Raw genomic sequence first — 22,174 nt, 5'->3', positions numbered from 1 at the left:
ATATAAAAATGGAAACATCCAGTCAAAATTCAGATAAGTTTTTATTGCTGTGAACAAATGTCCTCGTTATGTGAACAAATGTCAACAACATTACATTATGTATGTTCAAATAGTATTCATACATAATACAGCAAAACAAAAAAACATACATACAGCAACTTATTTTGTAATTTTGATGTTTAAAGTGAAAAAACTGAAACTTCTAATAACCCGTTAAATTTAATTTTAAAGTTTTTTGCAATTTATTTTATTAATATTTGCATGCAATATTATGACGAAGATGATGGAATATATATAATGTTTTTTATTTGTTTCTAGTTTCTTTTATTGGTTTGGCCTTTACCGGCATTCGAACACAAAACCCACCGAATAGTAGTCACGCACTCTGCAACATTGCAAAAACAACATTTTTGTACAAATAGATTGTAAGCCAAATGCATTCGATCATCCATATTTTGCACTTACAGATTATATGTACTTACATATGTATGTATGTATGTATAAATATATGAACATACATACATATGTATGTATCATAGGTGAATGCATACATACAAACATAAATATGTATGTAAATTTGATTCGGCATCTTCAAGAGCTGTGCTAATTTGTTGCTGTTGTTGTCATTTGGCGCATCATATTTGTACGTGTCGCCAGAGTGACGTTTGTTGTTGTCGAATTTCGTACTGCTGCTGCTTCCATAACGAACTATCAGCTGCAACAACAATAAAAGCAACAATGCTACTAATAATTGAATCAAGGCGAAATTTCATCACATTTACCGTAAAGATTTGTTTTTTACCATTTCTGGTAATTATCGTATTTTTACACCATTCGACCTCCATTACTACTCCATAAATATATTTTATACATACCGACATTTACACACATGCATATGTTTATTATATGCTTAAAAGCTTATTCAATATATAAATATATATGTATGTATGTATACACAAGTCAACATATTTATATATGAATGCAAATATATACATATATACATATGTATGCATCAATGACGAAAGGTTTATTTAAAAAACTTGGTAATTAATATCATAGCTTACAACAACAGTAACAAAATTTAGTTCAACAGAAATTATGTAATAATTTTCTTTAACTCCACGAAAGAATTCGAAAGGAAATATGTACATATGTATGTTAAATGCTTAGAGTATCGACATTGGCTTTCGAGTGTTAATAGACGATTTTGAAATTTACAGGGCGAGGTTTCGAGTACACGACACACCTAACTGTATTTTTATATAATATTAGGTTTGAGATAGCTCAGAGCATACACGGGGCTAAAATGATTGATTTTCAAAAACAAAGTCAGACATTGCAATTAAAGTATGCTCTTAAAACCACTCCTTCCCCTCCTCTAGTATTCGAGTACCATTACTCAAATGTGCGTGTCCAAGAATGGCGAGATTTGAGAAGAAACCATCGTTTATTCTTTACCTTACACATAAGTATGTACGTACATATATAAATTTACATAAATATATTAGTTTTTTAAGTAAATTTGGAAGTGAAATCGTATTATTTTCAATCATCCGCTGTCTAAGAGACATATTTATGATAACACTTTGACTTTTAAGGCAATTATTAATTCGGGCTTGATGCAGCGTTTGAAAATATAAAGGAATCTGAGATTGCATTATGTACGAATATAAACGTATCCAACAGGAGTCGGCAACATATACATATGTAGTTAAAATCGATAAAATCGAAGCTGAAAAGGTGTGTACAATTAAAACTCTGTTCACATGGAAAATCGTTTATTTCGAAAATGAGATTCTGACGTTTATTGAATTTTTCGATAAAATCGTATAAAATTAAGATCCAGTAAATCAGTTATAGTTACTAGAATTTTATTTATTACTCTGTAATTTATTGGATTCATTTAATTCAACCCTATCATCCTACCAAACTTATAACTAGTTGTACCCGCTTGGTAATACGATACATTACTCTCTAATAGACTAACAGAATTTAGAAATTTTAGAAATTTCCAAAAACATGTCAAATAATCGCCCTTCGAATGTTGGATTCTGAGCAATTTTTGGTCGTCAGTCAATTTGTGCCGAACAAACCGTGCACACACCTTTCCTAAGCCCAAATGTTCGGTCAAAATGCGATAAGTCGATGTTTTGGAGATGTTCTATTACACTTCCATGAATTTCAATGATTTCAATGATGAATTCACGCACAGTTTCGGTGGAATTTCTGGTGATCACGGATTTTGATTGGCCCACATGTTGATCGTCATTTATGTCCTCACGACCACTTTGAAAACGTTGAAACCACTCGTGCACTCTGCTACGGGATAGTTTTACCAATTTTAAAACCAAATTTAATGTTGGCTCTTTGTTCGAAGCTCATTTTCGCACCGATAACACAAACATACTGACACTTAAAACGCAATAACGTCACTTCCAATCCATGAAATGTCATGAAATTCTCACTGGACAATCGATAAAGATAGTAGATTCTAACCCACCAGTCGACATATAGATGGGCGCTAGATTCAAAAAGTGCTGTTTACTTTGAAAAGCACCTTGTAAAAGTACGTAAACCCACATATCTATTAGATCATTCTTTTGAAATAGCGAAAACTGATTTGACACACGTTTGCCTTTGTATCAAATTTCAAGAAAAAGTAAAATTCACAGAACCGCAAGCGTAAAAAAATGTATCGGAGAATCCTTTATGTCTAAAATATATTTAAGATATAGGCTGAAAAAATCTTAGCATTTTAAACAGAAATATATGTTTAACAAAAGTCGGTTTTAGTATTTAACATAGTTGCTATTGAGCACTATACACCGACTTTTCCATTTTTTTGTACAGCATTACATCTTCATCGTCACTAACCCAACATATTTTTCGAAGTTTTTGATGTTTTTGCCGAAGCTGTTATTTCGGCTGTCTACTCCGTTCACCGTCTTCTGTGCATATAGTATGGTCTGTACATAATTTAGCAAGTCGTTATAAATAAAAAAAATATATAAAATTCGAAAGAAATGATGCCTACTGTGCTCAAAAGTTTTTATTTTGTACTTTTCTTGTAATAAGACTAACTTTCCCATTACGCAACACTTACCTATTACCTATTAATGAACTATTTGTCCATATATGCATGTATACATATTTATACACATATTTATTCGTACAATGGTCGACTGTTTACAAGTGCATAATAAGTCGCAAATGTTAATGTGCAAATAAATATTTTTCGACGTATTATACAGGGTCAAAGCAGGTTCGCTTCTACAACAAAGCATCAGTGCTTTTACTCAGTTCACGGTTATGTTTCAGACAATTAAATACATCTCAGAACTCATAATATATAACTAATGCTCATTGTAGACCTATTAGTAATGAACCCAGCTATCGAAAAAGGCGGGTTGACGCATGAAACTCGTGTTAATGTGTTTGCTCATGCGCATATAAGTCACTATTTAAGCGCATCCGCTGCCACACGTTTCTGCATGAGTGTATGTGTGTGTGTGTTTGTATGAATGCAGGAAATCAACTCGCTCCATTTTTGTCCAAAGCTGAATATAAAACTATAATATATTACCAGCAATCGAAAATGGCTTCAATTAATTGTGTACATGTATGTATGTACCAATATCTGTATGGACTTAGGTGTTATTAGAATAACGATTTCAGAGACATAAAATTGCTTCTTCAGACTGTTCTTCTCTTTTAACTGCCGAAGCTCGGTTTACTCTCTCTGCTCTGCTTGTTGATCATCATTTGCGGTGTAAGCTTATCTATGATTTTAACAAAATTATCTACCGCGATTTATTGCCGGCTATTTATACATTTTTGTACATGTATGTGTAAGAAATCATAAATATCACTGTGTGCCAAGCATTCCGAAAATCATTAACACTTAGAAGCCGCTTTTGAAAATTAATTTCATCATTACGCCGTTAACATTGACGTTTCCAACTCATAAATCGCATACGAATGAGTTCTGACTAGGCATTAAGAGTTATCAAATATGGATATATCACAACCAATAATTTGAATTCATATGCAATAACTTTTATAGTAAACTACTTTATTTACAAGCGGCTGAAATTGGTCTTCTCAATTCGCATTTTATATTCCAGGATTAGAGAAAAAGCAAATATTACTCATGAAAAATCGCTTTATTGCTTTTCAAAATATTCACCATTAATGTACATATTTACTCTTTTGCATGGTTTTGAACCAATTTCGAAGCACTTTTGCCACTCTAATTAAGTTATCTCCAAAACATGCCATGAAATGAAACGTCTGCTCCATCGTTATAGACTGTGGAATCGAGTTCGCCTTCTCCATTCTCACTGCTATTCAGCAGGCTGGAGTAGTGTTTCCTCCATAATTTTAGTATGCTCTGAGCATCGGTTACTAGATCACCTCTGGGATTTCTACAGGAGTATGCTCCGGTCTTGAAACCTTCTGTTAGTCGCCACATTTTTTCCTAAAATTTTTCAGCATTATCCCTGTCGGCCAGCGTGTCAAGCTCTTCATACTCACGTCTTTCGGCCTCTCTCTTTTTCTGTCTGCAAATGCGTCTCGCTTCCCTCTTCCACTCTCGATATCTTTTGCATTTTCCGAAAAGTCTGTTTCCGTAAGGGTCTTGAAACGCCGTCCCACGGTTTCCTTATACCGAATTGCTGATGAGTGCTCTCTGAGAGCAGGAGTGCAGACCGAGTAGAAAATCGTTCGGCTGTCTGTTGTGATTGCAGCTTTTCGACGTCGAACCTTCCTTGTGCTTGTTGGCGTGCGTTTTTGCTGCAACAAGATAGAGTATGCGTATCTTTGCTGCAAAAGATGACGTCTTCCGTCGATTTGTAAGTTGTTGTACCTCGGAGCGCACAGTCCTTGGCCGGATAAAACACTGGAATGGTGTCTTCCGTCTATCACAACATGATCGATCTGATTGGTGGCTTTTCGATCCGGAGACAGCCAGGTAGCTTTATGAATTTTTCTATGCTGGAATCTAGTACTACATATAACCATAATTCGGGTCCCGACGAATTCGATCAGCCCTTTTGGGGATATTTCCTTGTGGAGGCTGAGTTTACCGACTCTTGTGCCAAAGATATAGAAGGCGGTCAGGACATCAATATATTGAAGAACCATTAAATGTTGGGCAGCGGCACCACTGGGGTGAATGACAGTACCAATCTACCACGAATTTCCGACCGTAGTAAATGCACAAGGACCCACTCCTCAGTGGATGTTTCCGCCTTCTTCTTGCGCGAACTTCTACACACGACTCCATCCTATCGAATTTTAATGGTCGGCATATGCGGCTCCTGTTCCATTCATGTGACGTTTGCCTGATTGTTGTGTAAGGGACTGACTCCACCGAGACTCTTAAACTGAAACTGTGTTATTAACTCGAAAATATCAAATGGGGGGAATGATGTCTCTCTATTAATCGAATAACTCAGGTTATCTTTTACAATATTTACACAAGATATCCGTTGTAAAAACCAACAAGTTGTTGACATGTTGTTCATTCTGGTGATTTTGAGAGAAACCGTTAGCTCCAACATGTTCCGGTCGAGTAACATATCTAAATAATATTTGCATGCGATTGAATGCTGTTCAAGTTAATAGACTTACATAAGCCACAGTCGCCACACCGTTTGTCAGTTCATGGTCATGGTATTTGATCGGCTATGAAAAATTGGAAGTTGCATGTAACACTGAGAGGAAAACTGTGGTCTGCCGTTGCGAAATCCGAACTGTTATACAAACATAACCATGCATATGTTAGTACGTAAAAGTAATTAATAAAGTATACATCTATAAGCATATACATACATACGTAAGATTCAACGAATTTGCTTCAAATTTTCCGACGGTCTCTGGCTCAATTTCTTGGCCAAGGTCTTTGCTAGGAAGCCAACGAAAACCGTTGCTTAACCACTACCGAAATAAAAAGATTGCCAATGAATTATCGTGATCCGGCCCGGAAGCCTTGCAAACCATGACGTCGGACAGCAACTGGAAGCCAATTTGCGGCAAAACAAAAACGGAAAGCTGCTTGCAACCTCATGCATACATACTTACATACGAACGAAGTATAAAACTTTTTAAACTGGTCACTTGGAACGCGCTTCATGTAACAGCATAGCAAAAAGTTGCAACAGTAAACATTCGGACCAGTATTTGCGCGAAGCTGACCTCAAAAAGCTGAAGCGAATGAGAAACGAAAGTGAAAGAGAGAAATATATAAACCCACTTTGGAAGCAGAATACAAAAAGAAATTGAAAATAAGTTGCAAATAAAATCTGGTTTATGTTATGCAATCTTGCAACGTGCACAAATACATATTTACATACTAAGTAACTTCAAAGTAAATCTGCAGCTCACATGTAGCTCCAACGTCTAGACACAACAAGACACTATTGAGTAGTTGCAAACAAATCTGTCTGTTTACTGTTACATCATTTAATGTTGGGAAGTACTTAAACAATAACAGTTCAAGTAGAAAATTTTAATTATTGATATGGAGACACCCAGGTTCAAAATTGAACTCTTCAAACTCTTGAAGCTTCTAAAAATGTGGAGAATATTATATGAAGTTCTTTGAAATGATGGAGTCCAAAATACTCGTATTGAACAGCCTTTGACGACATTAATGTTGTCTACATTTTTCAAATTTTGTGTTAAAAACATGTTTTCATTAAATTTTATTTTTCTTAAAATAATTTGTTGATTTGTAACAAAATATGCAATATTGTTTCCTGAGCCTCGAGCAATAGGCGTTCAAGCCGTATAAAAGAGGCTGTGAAAAAAAACGATGGTGTAGAAATTGAGGAATAAAGAAATGGCACATCTTGAAAATAATAGGCATTTGTGGACAAGAAAGAGAAATAAAATAGCGTGGAATGTGGCATTTCGGCACACGATTAGCTATTTTTTAAGAATTCTTAAATTCCACTTGCAAAAATATTTGTTGAGCCAGTTTTAAAAATATTAAGTGCAATTTCCGTTATGTGTTCCCTGCTCAGTAAGGCATAGCCATTCCTTTAAAAGAGGATTTGAGATATGTAATTGAAATGAAGAGAACACTAATTTATATGCCCAACATATGTCTTTAAAAAGTGGGGAACTTTCAGGTCATCTAGATTTCAGTATGAGAATACTATTTTGTCAATACCATCAGCAAACACTTATAGTACATCTACATTATTTGAAAGATAAAACTGGGAAGTTTGGGATTAGGAAAATATTTGGGCATTGCGCTTTGGTTGGCTGAGTCATGTAAAACCCTAACTTAAACTTTAAAAATAAAGAATAAAAGAAGTAACAGTTTCTAAATACATAAGTACGTACAGTTCTATAGAAAAATTATTTTTTTAAAGAATTTTATGCTTAGTTAAGAGCACAAATTTGTTCGGAAAAACTTTGTAAAGATATTTCGAATAAAAAAATTTATTTTGGCTGCAAACCTAACTGACTTTGATGCAAGCTATAGCACAAAGGTATTAAAAAACAAGAAAAAACGTTAACATCGGCGGCACCGAAGCTAATATACCCTTCACAGGTGCATTTCTTTTAATAATTATGTGTTCAGTTTGTATGGAAGCTATATGCTATAGTAATCCGATCCTAACAAAATTTTTCGGAGATTACATTATTGCCTTAGAAAATAATCTATACCAAATTTGGTGAAGATACATTGTCAAATGTGAAAGTTTTCCATACAAGAACTTGATTCCGATCATTCAGTTTGTATGGTAGCTATATGCTATACTTAACCGATCTGTCCAATTTCTTCGGAGATTACATTGTTGCCTTAGAAAATAATCTATACCAACTTTTGTGAAGATACATTGTCAAATGTGAAAGTTTTCCATACAAGAATTCGATTCCGATCGTTCAGTTTGTATGGCAGCTATATGTTATAGTGGTTTCTTCGAGATTACATTGTTGCTTTAGAAACAAATGAAATTTGCAAGATACATTGTCAAATGTGAAGAGAAAGATTCCGATCGTTCAGTTTAAATGGCAGCTATATGTTATAGTGGTCCGATATTGGCCGTTCCGACAAATGAGCAGCTTTTTGAAGAGAAAATGACGTTTGCAAAATTTCAAAACGATATCTTAAAAATTGAGACCGACAGACGGACGGACAGACAGACGGACATGGCTAAATCGACTCAACTCAACATACTGATCATTTATAGATATACTTTATAGGGTCTCCGACGCTTCTTTCTGGGTGTTACAAACATCGTAACAAACTTAATATACCCTGTTCAGGGTATAAAAAACGAGGAAGGTAGCAGGCGAAATGTTTATATTACTCGAAAAACAATGAATCATCCAAGAGGCACGCAACCATGAATATATATAAAATTTTAAATCCGACATTCCACATCAATGAGGATTGTCATTCGTAATGTTGCTGCATTAGATGACATATTGTACATATGAGATAAAGATATAAAGTTGAGCTTCATTACGCTTCTTTTAATTTTTAACCAAATTGTTTGTTTCAAATTTACATAAATTGTTTATCATGATGTGAATTCAGTGTTGGTCAGCGTTTATCAAATTAACATAAGGTTTCTATTTCTAGTGGATGATGCTTCCGGTCATTATACATCTGGCTTTTTCTATGGAAACAACTATTGGCTGGGATCTCTATCGTTATGTGAATCTATTTACCACGAAGATGATAGTGACAGCTCAAATGCAAGATCTGCGAAAAACTCTGGCCTTCCGTTCGCCAAAGCACATACGCAGCTCTACACAACGGTCTACAATGAAAATCCACCCTTTATGCCCGGGTTCTTTGTTATAAAGCTTTTCTTGAACGATACGTTTCCAGCGCTTATGGTAAGTACACACATACTTATAAATTCTTATTAGAATTAGGCTAGATTAGAAAGAACAATCATGCGTGTGAAGATTGACAGGAATGGCGCCAAAAATACAACAAAAATAATTTAAGCTGAATTTGACAAAACACTTTTTCTGAGTGAATCACTTTTGTGGAAAACTAAATTTGAGAGATATTTCCTCAATTAGCCTATCTTGCATACATATATACATATATATAAATATGTGAATGTGAATAAGTAATGAAGGGTAATCTATTTCGAGGTTCACTACTGTTTTCAAGAAAAAACGTAGAAACTTCAAATTTAATGGAGAATGTTTATTATCATTCGAAAAAAGCATTCTTTAGCATTTATTTTTGGAAGATTATCTCTATCAAATGTTGGCCGTAGCTACGTCTCAGACTGTCCATCCGTTGAGTCCAATTTTCGATGACTCGTTCGAGCATTTCGACTGGTAACTGGCAAAAGACACGCGTGATGTTTTGCTTCAAGGCGTGAATCGAAGAGGGATTGTCCCCAAAATACTTTAGGAAAAAGTCTAACGGTGTGATATCGCACAATCTTGGTAGCCACGTGACTGGACCGGCTCGTATACCACTTAATTTAGTCGTTAATAGTGTTTTAAAAGAACAGTTGATAAGTATATTTTTCTCACGGAAGTAGTAAGAGTTACCTACTCGCAACAAACGGTGTGAACAGTAACCCAACTGTAGCCTAGGGACATGAAAGGCAATTATTTAAACTTGTTTTAAAATCAAACATTTATTCTTCTGAGTGGTTGCGCTTGCGCGGAGGTGCTAATCTCAGTTAATTTATTTGCAAAAGATATTCTCCTTTGCTAAGTAAACACAGGTAAAGGTGCCTCTACAGTAAGATCCAAATAATATAGTAAATAGATATTTTTGAATTTTCAAGTGTGAATTGTTTCGTTTGGATTTTAGACTCGAACCATCTACGTTGGCGTTTGTTTACCTTCTAGCTGTTCAACCAAAGAAGTTAATGTTTTAGCAGAATCTACACAAACACCCTCGGCAACACGGACGGTTAACATTTTGGATGTGCGCATGCCCACCAACGGGAAGTTCAACTTGTACGACGATCGAACATTTTGGATTCTAATGTGAGTTTTAATAAACGAAAGTACTATAATTATATATATATTCACCAAACACGATATGCAAACATCCTTTTTTGTCTTCCTCTGCTACGAAAACGTGTGATTAATACACAGATGCCTCTCTTACATAATGCCAGTCCCAAAATATACGTGATCGGAGGCTTGGGTCTAGTTTTTTTAATAAAATAAAAGCTCTGAAGGCAGTGAGAAATAAATAGTTAAACTTAGTTAAATAACGCATGTAACTGATAACAAGTAAGGAAGGGCTAAGTTCGGGTTGAACCGAACATTTTATACTCTTGCAACTTGCAAGAATCAAAGCCAGAGAAATATTATAATTTGTATAAGCAATCATATAGAATAATGTCAGCCGGATGTTCAAAAATCCTGATATTAGCTATATATAGGGACTAGGCCAAGTTTTCGCTCAAATTTATCTATTTTGGGCACAAAGATACACTATTATGAATAAAACAGGCTCCCTTGTTTTCATTGGGATAACTCACATATTGGCCGCTATATGCGGTACAAAGTCACCCGCAATTTCGAAAATCTTTATATTAAGTATATAAGAGAAGGATTATTCCTTAATTTCAGTTATATATATCGCACATCGACCGAAGTTTTCCATCGGATTTAAACAATTTTTGATCATAAGGTGACACACACTAGAGATGAGATATGGGATTTCACCAAAATTGGGCGGTGGTACGCCCACTGATCCCCTGTACCAAATTACAACTACATACATATATATCATAATTTAGTGCCTACGGGGTTTGTCCGGAAAGTAATAGGACTGATTTACTTCCGCTGCGACTGAACTTCGGAGCGTGCGCGCACCGACTGGATTCGGTAGTGGGCGTTCCTAGCTAACGAACAAGAGGTTGGTCAGTTGTCTCCGAGTACCAGGAGAGTCAGGACAAAGATTTTTGTGAGACGTGTTTCGGTGAGTGGTGCAAGCCGAAAATGCAGCGTTCGTTAGAGCAGAGGTACGCGATTAAATTTTGTGCGAAACTTGGTAAATTTTACGACAGAGATGTTTGATATGATCAAGCAGGCTTACCCAGATATTGCTTTAGCAAGAAGTGGTGTGTTTCGGTGGTACCAGAGACCAGGAAGAGGTCGATGATGAAAACCGTACTGGGATTACGTTAATAAATTACTATTAAAGCGAGAAGAACCGCCCATAAAATTCAGACGAGTGTCGATATTATCAATAAAAAGCTATTCTAACTTCTGTGAAAACATTGAATGGTTTTGATGTTAAGCTTAACAATCCAAATGATGTTATATTGAATAATTTTAAGTGTGCTTTTAACCAAACAAATATTAGAACCGAAAAAATCCAAGCCCTGAATACTCTTGCAGTAGATTGGCCAATAATTATGATATGACGCAACTTCAAAGTCTCGAAAATAATGGCAAAGAATGTCAAAGATATTAGAAGATGATCAGAACTTTCTAATACAAAAACTGACAAAACGAATAAATAAATTAACATACAAAACATTCGAAGAAGTATGGTCTTCATTAGTTCTAATTTTCACGTGTGCTCTGTAGTGTTCAAAATTACAAAACGATCCGGGCTTAATGACTTTAAAGATAAAAGTTGAGAGGAAAGCGCATTAAAATTTTGAAATGTGATATAAAAGATTCATAGGACATTGTGCTCCAACCGTCTCGAAATTTACACACAACATTTCGAGATATTATGGTTTCATTTAAGACAAAATCATTCGAAAAATAAAATTCTCCCCTTAAACTCATATCCTGCACAAGTACATACAAATATACAAACATGAATATATTTATAGATGAGTGATAAAATATTATCTTTTTTTAGAATTGTCACATCTTTCGTTTTCACACTTATAACTGCCGGCACATTATACGAAATATACTTGACCCGTCGCTTGAAAGCAGCACTTCGTCGTCAGGATAAAGAAATGATGAATAACAGTGAAACCTCGTCTGGCATTGGCTGTCCTTCTTCTGATTACAGTGATTCCTTGGCACATGAATCGCTTAAAAAAGAGTCCATCAAGGAATCCCTTAACGAACTGAATATAGTACTGAACATGCCACATGAGATAAGTGGCGGTCCTGCGAGTAGCAACAGCACTTCAGATGAACATCTGGAAGGTCATCTGCACGAACCGGAAAAACTAGGTGTTTACTCCGAATTATTATTATCATTCTCAGCGATTACGAATTTCAATGCGATCTGTGATCGAAACGTCGGTGCAGACACCATTCCGTCTATACATGGATTACGTGCATTTTCAATGGCATGGGTGATACTAGGTCACACTTGCATAGTGGTCTTCAAATACTCCGACAATATGGAGTTGCGCAAGGAAGTGGAGAAAAATTTCTTCTTTCAAGCCATCACCAACGGACCATTCAGCGTGGATACATTCTTCTTTATCAGTGGTTTCTTGGTTTCATATTTGTACTTCCGCACGAACGCCAAAGGAAAACTAAATAAACTCACGAAAGGAACGAGTGAGCTGGCAGCTGGTACTGCACACTTTTTTGGATTGGTCGCATATCGTTTCATGAGGTTTGTACATTGAAATTATTGGGCTGGTAAGCGAAGATTAATACATTTACATTTGGTAGGTTAACAGCTCCGTACATGTTTGTGCTCGGCGTGGTGCAAGTATCCATGAAATATTTGGCAGCCTACTCAATATTCGACCCTCCGACTATGGATCACGAAACCTGTCCGCAATATTGGTGGCGTAACTTGCTGTACATCAACACATTCTTTCCAGTAGATCAAATGGTAAACAAAATAACTTCAATAAACGATAATTAAGCTGAAAAAGAAATTATCTAAATTATTTGAAATGTCTTCCTTCGCAGTGTATGCTATGGAGTTGGTATCTGGCGAATGACACACAGTTTTATATAATCGGTGCTATCATACTGATTATTGGCGTGCGACATTTTAAGTTATCGGCATTCACCACACTATTTTTCTTAGTATCGTCATGGATTACCACAGCAGTCATAGCATTTACAAACAACCATCGTCCAGATACTGATGATCCGCTAGCGCTCTTCGATAAAATTTACGACAAACCCTGGACACGTCTTGGTCCCTACCTTATTGGTATGGCTGTTGGCTGGATATTATTCCGCACCAACTGTAAAATCCGTTTACCACGTCTAACAGTAGTCACTCTCTGGGTATTGGCCATGCTCAACTTGTTTGTTCTCGTGTTTGGCTTGTATCGTGCCGAATTATCACAGTTTATGGCAGCCGCGTATAGCTCACTCAGTCACTCAGCTTGGGCTTTATCACTGGCATGGATCACGATTGCTTGTTCCACAGGTTATGGTGGATACATAAATACATTGCTTTCAGCTCCTTGCCTGTATCCCTTCTCGCGGGTCACTTATTGCGCATATCTCGTGCATCCGATTGTCATACGTTCCATGGCTTTGAACACCGATGCGCCCCTTCATCTGGGCGGTGACACAATGGTATGTTGGCAGTATATTTTTGGAAATATCTGTAAATATTTAATAATTAAAATTATAATTTTTGCTCTTAGGTGATATTGTTCTTCGGACTCGTGGTGGCCTCGTATCTCTTATCGTTTGTAGTGTCGATGTCATTCGAAGCGCCCGTCGTCACCATGTTGAAAATCCTGTCTCCTAGTCGAAAAAAGCGTATCGCTTAGTTTAAGTAATTTAATATAATATTTGTATATGTTAACATATACATGTACATATGTATGTATTTAATTACTTTTTCATTTACATTTTAATCTTGTTCCTTAAGTTTGTAATCAATCAACATGCACAACTTCATTTAAAACATTTACTGATATATACCACATACATATGTACACTGACATACTGCAAGGAATTTCACTAGTTCGAAACTAGTTCAGTTCTGTTCCATCCAGCACGATTATGCTTTGCTGTAAGAGCAACTGACAACAGCGCTAATACCATAGCCAATCTATGGCACCGAACGATTATGAAATGCTCAAAAGTACGTCAGCTGGCGGATTTCGTTACCGTTACAGTTTACCAGAAACGAAGTAGACTTTAGAAGTTTTGTATTTATGGCCCACGCATTTTAGATCTCTTCTTGAAGGCGCACTCGGTACAATCTTTTGCAAATAGTTCGCGCCTGCATACAAGAAAGCCATGACATTTTCAGAACACTACAAGAGACCAGTACGAGTTTGGCGAAATTGCTCCAGTGCCTGAACTAGTGACATATCTGCGGGTTCGCACTTCCCTGGAGTATATACTTCATACCTAGATGTACATATCTATGTATAAAAGGTGCAAAATCAATTTTAACTATTTATCCACATACATAAGTATTTACATACATATATTTGTGTATATCATGAAACATTTTCCATCATCATATATGACATCGGATCGCGCTTTGAGGTGCAAGCGATGAAAACATTGATTTTGGATTCAGTCTAAACTTTCAAGCATTAACTTTTTATTTGCAATGTCATTAACGAACATACTATGTACATACATACATACATATTTATTCCAAAGCTAACGAACGCACTCATGCTGTGAATCGCCGAAATTGCAATGAGTAAGCGATTAATCGACTCGATATAAAACCCTTTAAACATCCGCTCATTCTCATTTAGATTAGTTGCATAAAAGTTATATAGTGATTGTGTATATGTACATCTAATATAAATGGGTACATGTGCATACATATAAACATACTTAAAAACAAATAGTATGTATATATACTAAATATTTTTTATATAAACATTTTCGATGAAATAAATAAATATCATGATTTATAAGTCAAATGCACAAAACTAAAATATATAATTATAAGTCACAAAGAGAGTACATACATACATACATATGTGTTTTATTCTTAACTACACTAAACTGATCTGAGACCCATGTACCGAAAATAATATATGCTCAATCGTTGCTTTTATTTGCGGCTGCTCAAAGATTACTTACGTATTGGGAAGATATTAGTTGTGGTCATCAATGCCATCTAACGGAAGCTCCAGAGAACGAGTTATATTGATACGGCCAGCCCACAATGACAGACTTAAGTCTGGATGATGTGTCTGCCTCAAGGCCGTTTACTAGAAGAGAGGCATTGCCTCCTATATGGATGACGTGAAGTGCTTGTCAGCAGCACATTTTGCCGTTATATTATGTATAAGGAGGAGTACGGATATATCGTTCTTGCAATTTAAGAATTTTCGCTTGATGTCGCTGGAAGTGTGTTTTGATTCAATCAGAGACGACAATGTAGCATTTTCCTGAAGAAGTCCGATTACTGTCTGTCTGGTGTTTTGGTGGCTCATTTCAATATACTTATTCCACTATTTCTCTGTTGAAGCATAGGCTGTAATTTTACGATCCGATTTATAAATCGTTTCCTTGGGTTTGTAGGGGAGAGCGTTTAGCTTTTTGCAGTAAATAAGCGAAAAATTTCTGAGATATAGTTGCTTCATTTCGAGCACATGCCATCAATACCAATTCGCAATCATCAGCATATAAACTGATCAAAACTATGGTGTAGTTGGTGGTATAAAACCACCCTACGGATCCTCTCTTTAGCTTTCTTTCCTTTACTTTCTAGTATACAAATTAAGAACAAATCAAGAACCAATCAATATATCCGGATAAAACTTTGTACGGCTATTGGCTTTGAGGTGTGCCACGTTATGACTAAAAGTATAACTATTCAAGCGCCCGGATACCGAAAAGGTAGACCCTAGAGCCAAAAATATCGGTCAAAGAGTGAGATATATAATTGATATAATATACTATATATGTCTTTATGGCAAAATTGGCTTAAATCGGTTCAATATTTCCCTTAGCCCCCATATACATATTAGAAGAATTTAAGAATTTTCGAACTTCCGGCTGACTCTTAGCCCATATATCGCTCAATATGTTAATTATCTAAATTAAAATTTAGTAGTCCTATTTTTCTCCTAACGAATCATCTCTGTGCCTATTCCGAAAATAGATAAAATCGAGTCAATAGTACACATATCTCCCATACACCTATTAAAAGATTTTCGAACTTCCGGTTGGCCTTATACCGTGTATATTTGACAATATGCAATGCAGGTGGACGAGGTGACGAATCAGCCCAGCGAAAGCAGGACTGCACAGGCAATGCCAGCGGCGACCATCGACGTCCCGGATGTTAGTTCCTGTGGTCAGGGAGCAGAGCTACCCTCCACACAGGAACTCCTCGAGGGGCTAGGAGACCCACTGGACAGCAGCGTGATTAACGGCGGGGAAGAGGATCTACGAACCATTATTATAATGGCCGTCTATACGGAAATTGTCCAGGTGAACCTGCATCACGCGGCGGCAGCTTCGGCTGTCATAGCGAACAGGTTCACAGCGGAGAAACTGGGCATACTGCTGATCCAAGAGCCTTGGGTACATAGAGGAGAGGTTAAAGGCCTCAAAACGGAGTCAGATAAGGTAATCTGGGATCTCTCTAGCGAGAGACCGAGAACTTGCACAGTTGTCAGGAATAACATTGAATTCTTCTGCATTTCAGAGCTCCTGACGCAGGATCTGGTGGCGGTGCAAGCCAGGGACTTCGAAGGCAAGGACTTCGTCCTGGCTTCAGCCTACTTCCCAGGGGAGATATCCAGAGGCACAAATGACGTAGTAGTAGCAATCAAAAGAGGAGATGGGACATTTACGACCAGCGCAGAGGATAGAGCGGCGGAGCTTCTGCGGGCGCACTTCCCGGAGACGGTTCGGGAAGACCAATGTCTACCCGTGATCGAACACAGGCCATCCCGCGAGGATTGGAATATCGCCATACAGCTATTTACGGCGTACTCGATCCGATGGGCAATGGCCTCGTTTGAGAGATTCAAGTCTCCGGGAGTGGATGGCATCTTTCCAGCGCTGTTACAACAGGGGAGCAGTATTTATTGCCTCACCAGGTTCGGCTGCTGAGGGAAAGCCTCGCAATGACGCACATCCCCGAAGTATGGAGGACATCGAAGGTGATCTTCATACCCAAGGTAGGTAGGAAAGACTACTCATTGGCGAAATCCTTCAGGCCAATCAGGCTAACGTCTTTCCTACTAAAAACCATGGAGAAGATCGTGGACCATGAAATAAGGACGACAGCGCTGAAGAGAGCACCCCTGCATGCGGCTCAGCATGCCTACAGAACGGACAGATCTACCAGTACTGCTCTGTACCAGATAACCTCTGAGATAGAGAGTTCACTGGAGCATGGAGAGGTGATGCTTTGTGCGTTCTTGGACATCGAAAGTGCCTTTGATAACACATCTCATAAGAGGTTAGCCGAGGCACTGGAGAAAAGGAATGTGGCAGCACCAGTGCGTAGATGGATTGAAGCCGTACTGCGCACCAGAGTTGCTGAGACCACAGTAGGTGATAAGAGGATTCGTCTCGGCACAACAAGAGGCTGCCCACAGGGAGGTGTGTTATCACCCCTGCTATGGAGTCTGGTCGTAGACGACCTGTTAGTACTGCTAACGAACAATGCGATCCGCTGCCAAGGGTATGCGGACGACATTGTAATAATTATAGCAAAAGGTAAATACGAAAACACTCTCTGTGACCTAATACAAAGAGGTCTAAACCTGGCGAAGAGGTGGTGTATGGAGGTTAAATTGAATATCAGTCCCTCCAAGACGACCGTAGTCCCGTTTACGAGACGCAGGTCCCTACCCGGTCTCAGGAATCTCACACTTGGGGGCAGAGAGATAGGGATGACCAGCAGTGTCAAATACCTAGGTTTGATGCTAGATTCTACTCTGCGGTGGAAGCAGCATGTAAACCTGACCTTGGTCAAAGCAACAAAAGCTTTAATGGTGTGCAATCGGCTGGCAGGAAAGTCCTGGGGCTGTAAGCCAGTTAGGTGGTTGTACACCATGATAGTGCGACCAATAATCACATACGGGGCGGTGGCCTGAGCCTCAATAGAGTCGCAGACTTTGGTAAAGGCCAAACTATCGCAGCTGCAGCGGCTAGCACTTGTCCAACGGCAGCACTGGAGGTTCTGCTGGAACTTACTCCGCCTCATTTGGTTATTGGTCAGGTAGCCAAGCATACAATTCTGCAAATAACGACAGAGGGGTGGGGCAAAGGCAGGGTAATCTCGTCCCAGAGGATGGAAAAGATAAGTGGCGATATACCATCAGCCCTCCTCCCGAGGGACAGCACTACCAAAACAGTTAACTTCAAGAAAAAGTTTAAGGTCACCCTCGGCAGCAAAGACGAGTGGAATGACTCCAATCTCGAGCTGATGTTGAGGAATAGCACACTGAGGTGGTACACCGATGGCTCGAAAATGTCGGAGGGAATCGGAGCAGGGATTGCGGGCCCACGCACTAAGCTCTCCATACCCATGGGAGAGTTCCCAAGCATTTTCCAGGCAGAAGTTTTTGCCATAAGTCGGTGTATAGAAATAAACCTCCATCGCAACTATCGCAATGAGCGAATAGCCATTCTCAGCGATAGTCAAGCGGCGCTAAAAGCGATCTCCTCTTACGAAATCAAATCGCTATTAGTGCAGGAGTGTAGGGAAAGGCTGAACAGTCTTGCAGAACGTAACCAGGTACACCTAATTTGGGTGCCTGGTCACAGAGGTATAGCCGGTAATGAACTGGCGGACGAGCTAGCCCGCTCCGCAGCCTCCACCAGGATGGTGGGACCCGAACCCTTTATTGGGGTAGGTCCCCATACCATAAAGGAGCTACTCCGCAAGGAAGGAGTGGGCAGGGAAGAGCATTGGCAGCAAACACGTGGTAATTGGAGGATACAACTTGAGTAGGTTCAAGGTTGTAATAAACCTCCCCAGGAACAAACTCAGGCTACTGGTCGCATGGTATACCGGCCACTGCAAGTTGAATAGGCATCTGTACAAAATGGGCCTATCCTCTTGCGCTAACTGCCGGTTCTGCGACTTGGAGCCTGAAACCCCGGAACACCTGCTGATCGACTGCACAGCAGTCTGTAGACGCAGGACTAAGGCCCTTGGATCAATGTCTCCGGATTGGGATCGCATAGCCTCATTAGCGCCCGGAAGTCTATTGAACTTCATCAATGCGCTGAGGCTAGGTGAGTCTATGTGAGTTAGGAGAGGGCACAATAGACCAAAGGTCGCGGTGCATTCCTCATCTTCAATCAATCAAGTTGCACGAGTATAAAATATTCGGTTGAACCCGAACTTAGCCTTTCTTAACTATTGTATTAAATTTGTCGCAAACTACACAATTTCCCGTGCTCTTCCCCCTCTTTTGATGGCAAACGTCACAGTTTAGCGGTGGGTATTAATGAAATTGGTTAGTCCTTGTTATTAACCTGATATCCCTAATATAGTGATTTTCATCCTCATTAATGTTTTTCTCACATATGGAAAACTATAACCAATTACTCTCATAAATATAAAATGTTCAATTACTGCCAAAATTAGCATTCTATTAAAAATTTCTAAAAATCTGAATAAATAATTATAATCAAATTTATAATCTGCAAATTGGTATTAAAAATTGGAAATATACAAATTTTTGAATTATAAAACCGTAACGCTGCTCTTTACCAATTAATTTAATTTGACGTAGGTATCTCATCGAAGTAGTAAATTGTAAATACAATACACACATGTACTCGTATCATTACGTCATTCGTTATACACCAACATTCAAATTTTACTATCTCCACGATCACGAATTCAGAAATATGGACATAAAAAACGAACAGCAAATTAAATTACAAAACATTTAGTGCATTTATTTCGGTGCTACATCTTTCGCTTTTAATTCAGAATAAAGGAATGTTAAAATTTATATTGAATCCTTTGTGCATGACAACTTCTATATTAGTTGTTCTTTTTATTGCAATTACGCGAAGAAGTCGTAATTTCCTCAGTCTCAGCATTTTCTTCAATTACATGCCCTGTGTCCAGCCTATTCTTGTCCACGGGATAGAGCCAACGCTGATATAAGTATATAAGGAACACAACATCATCTCGTAAACATGCTACTCTATGCGCGGTAGGCATGGTGATGATGAAAGCAAAGAAATCGTCTATGAAAGTATTGAACGCCTTATACATAAAAGCTCTCCAGGGTAATGCAGCAACGGACTTTAACTTATAATTTACAAACAACTGTGGCAACATAAATAGAAAACCAAAGGCATAAACTCCATTAACGAGCGAGTTCAGAGTCCACGAGTACCAACTTTTATGTGGTTGATATAGGAGTGAATAAACAGCTCCAGCCAGGCATAAGGGATATAATAAATAACTCAAATATTTCATTCCTTGCTTGTCGAATTCTTCCGTTTTCTTTTCCTCACTTTGGCATGACTGTTTTTCTTTTATCTGTCTCCTTCGAATGCCACGAATTCCTACTTCTAATTTTAATATCTTCTTACACTTCCATAATTCTATTAGCACTCCAAGGCCAGCCGGAACTAGAACCAGCATGGATGTGTTTTCGTCCAGTAAATACATAAAAATCACAATTTGTGAGAATGCTCGCCAGAGTGTTGTACGAGTTGAAAGTCCTTCGTAGGTCTTTTTTCTGCGCCAGAATATTACATCGTTTTTGAACGAAAGGAAATCAAAGAGGATCTAAAAGCAATACCAATATTAATATGTTGTAGTTTTCACAATTACTATACTTACATGTACACTGGCAACAAATATGGTGCCGCAGAGTAAATATACGTTGGTATCAGAGAACATTCCTTTTACATCATCAATATCCTTCCTCGAAAATCCTATAGTTTGCATCATTTGCATTGAGTTTTCAATCATAAGCATTAAACGTAGTTTTCCAATGCCAATTGGCTTATAATAAAATGTTACATTGAACTCGGTGGTATTTTTAGTTACTTGTACCAAATTTTTTAAACGAGTATTAAAGAAATCAGTCTTAAGGATTGGCATTATTTGACGGTTGCGATTGATTTGTATTAATTTCGCCATCTCAGGTGGAACATCCGTGTTTGATAATGATATAGCATCCGTGAGTAAATTGATGTAAACATGAGACATTATATGTGTAACCGGTTTATTTTCCACAACATTATCTTTGACTTTTCTAGATTTCGGTTTTTCTTTTTTCTCGGATTGATTTACATTCGAATTCTTCTACAAATATTACAAAAATTCGTCTTTAATTATAAACTCTAAATGGCTTCTTTATGTTGTCATTGTTGTAACTTACGCTTTCACCGAGTAAATTAAATGCTTCTATTCGTGGAGGAATAAATTCTGTCAATCTGGTTACGTGGATTACTGTGGGACCATCTCTTCTTAATGTTCTCCATTCGAGTGGTTCACCTTCCAAAGCCAACACAACCTTAAGCCGAATTATAATCGTATATGAAAAGTATGAAATATTTACAAATCAAATAATTGTACCTGTAAATAAAGGCTTCCATTTCGGCGAGTTTTTAATGGAACATCAATTTGAAAATCATCTAAATACGAATTCCTATAGTCGAAGTTCTTAGTATTAAAAATTTTAGACACTTCGCTTGTAATTGGATTTGGGGTGATGGATGTAAATAGTGCTAATTGCATACGTGGGTTATCACTAAGAAATGAGGTATAGCAAGGACGATCTGAGCAATGTAACGTAGTAAAAAGCTGCGCCATCAACCAAATAGAGTGAGCTACGTAAGCCATAAAGGCAACGCCCAATATCGTTGTAATTGATGGGAAATACATTACGGTGGTTTTATTGCATTCTTTACATGAACCGGTAAAAAATGGGAATCAAATTGAAATAAAACAACATTAGCTAAACTTTTCCTATTTTTTGTTATTAAAACTCAACCAGCCAACTGGGCCGGTGAAAGATAGTAGCAACATATTCCCCATTCACAACGACTGCTTCTTCTTAGTTAAGACATTCACAGCACGAAACTACGCTGCCACATTATATTTTAATTATTGCTGAGGCGCAAATATTTAAACTGAGGCAATAACTAAAGGTGGTAACCAGAACTTAACTGATAGATGACTGCTAACCGGACGTTGAGAACATCTTTTAGTTTCTGAGATATCGTTATGAAATTAATCACACTTTCTTTCCTCCCAAAGAAGTTGCTCATTTGTCGAAACCGAATAATCGGAAACAAGCAATCGTATGTAAATCTTTCTCATTTGACGATATATCTTTACGAAATTAAT

General features: G+C 37.7%; 2 protein-coding genes across 2 annotated transcripts in view; one reads left to right on the top strand and one right to left on the bottom strand.

Annotated features, from left to right (window-relative positions):
• LOC126758708 (nose resistant to fluoxetine protein 6) overlaps positions 1-14,853 on the top strand; it is a 32,461-nt gene extending 17,608 nt beyond the window's left edge. Inside the window, exons 2-7 of the mRNA XM_050473069.1 lie at positions 8,600-8,859; positions 9,806-9,984; positions 11,828-12,547; positions 12,607-12,772; positions 12,853-13,476; positions 13,548-14,853. Coding sequence (XP_050329026.1) covers positions 8,600-8,859; positions 9,806-9,984; positions 11,828-12,547; positions 12,607-12,772; positions 12,853-13,476; positions 13,548-13,676 — 2,078 coding nt within the window. The 3' untranslated portion in view covers positions 13,677-14,853. The remainder of the gene's footprint in view (positions 1-8,599; positions 8,860-9,805; positions 9,985-11,827; positions 12,548-12,606; positions 12,773-12,852; positions 13,477-13,547) is intronic.
• Positions 14,854-19,732: 4,879 nt separating this feature from the next.
• LOC126758769 (lipid scramblase CLPTM1L) lies at positions 19,733-21,861 on the bottom strand. The gene is made up of 4 exons (XM_050473149.1): positions 21,401-21,861; positions 21,204-21,338; positions 20,660-21,127; positions 19,733-20,605 (listed from the first exon to the last, which is right to left on the bottom strand). Exons 1-4 carry the CDS (start codon positions 21,707-21,709, stop codon positions 19,847-19,849), a joined length of 1,671 nt encoding a protein of 556 aa, XP_050329106.1. The 5' UTR covers positions 21,710-21,861; the 3' UTR covers positions 19,733-19,846.
• Between the last annotated feature and the right edge of the window lie 313 nt (positions 21,862-22,174).

The sequence above is a fragment of the Bactrocera neohumeralis genome, chromosome 5 (genome assembly GCF_024586455.1).
Source record: "Bactrocera neohumeralis isolate Rockhampton chromosome 5, APGP_CSIRO_Bneo_wtdbg2-racon-allhic-juicebox.fasta_v2, whole genome shotgun sequence".
Taxonomy (NCBI): domain Eukaryota; kingdom Metazoa; phylum Arthropoda; class Insecta; order Diptera; family Tephritidae; genus Bactrocera; species Bactrocera neohumeralis.
Note: the sequence above shows the minus strand (reverse complement) of the source record. Positions and strands in the feature narration are given on the sequence as shown.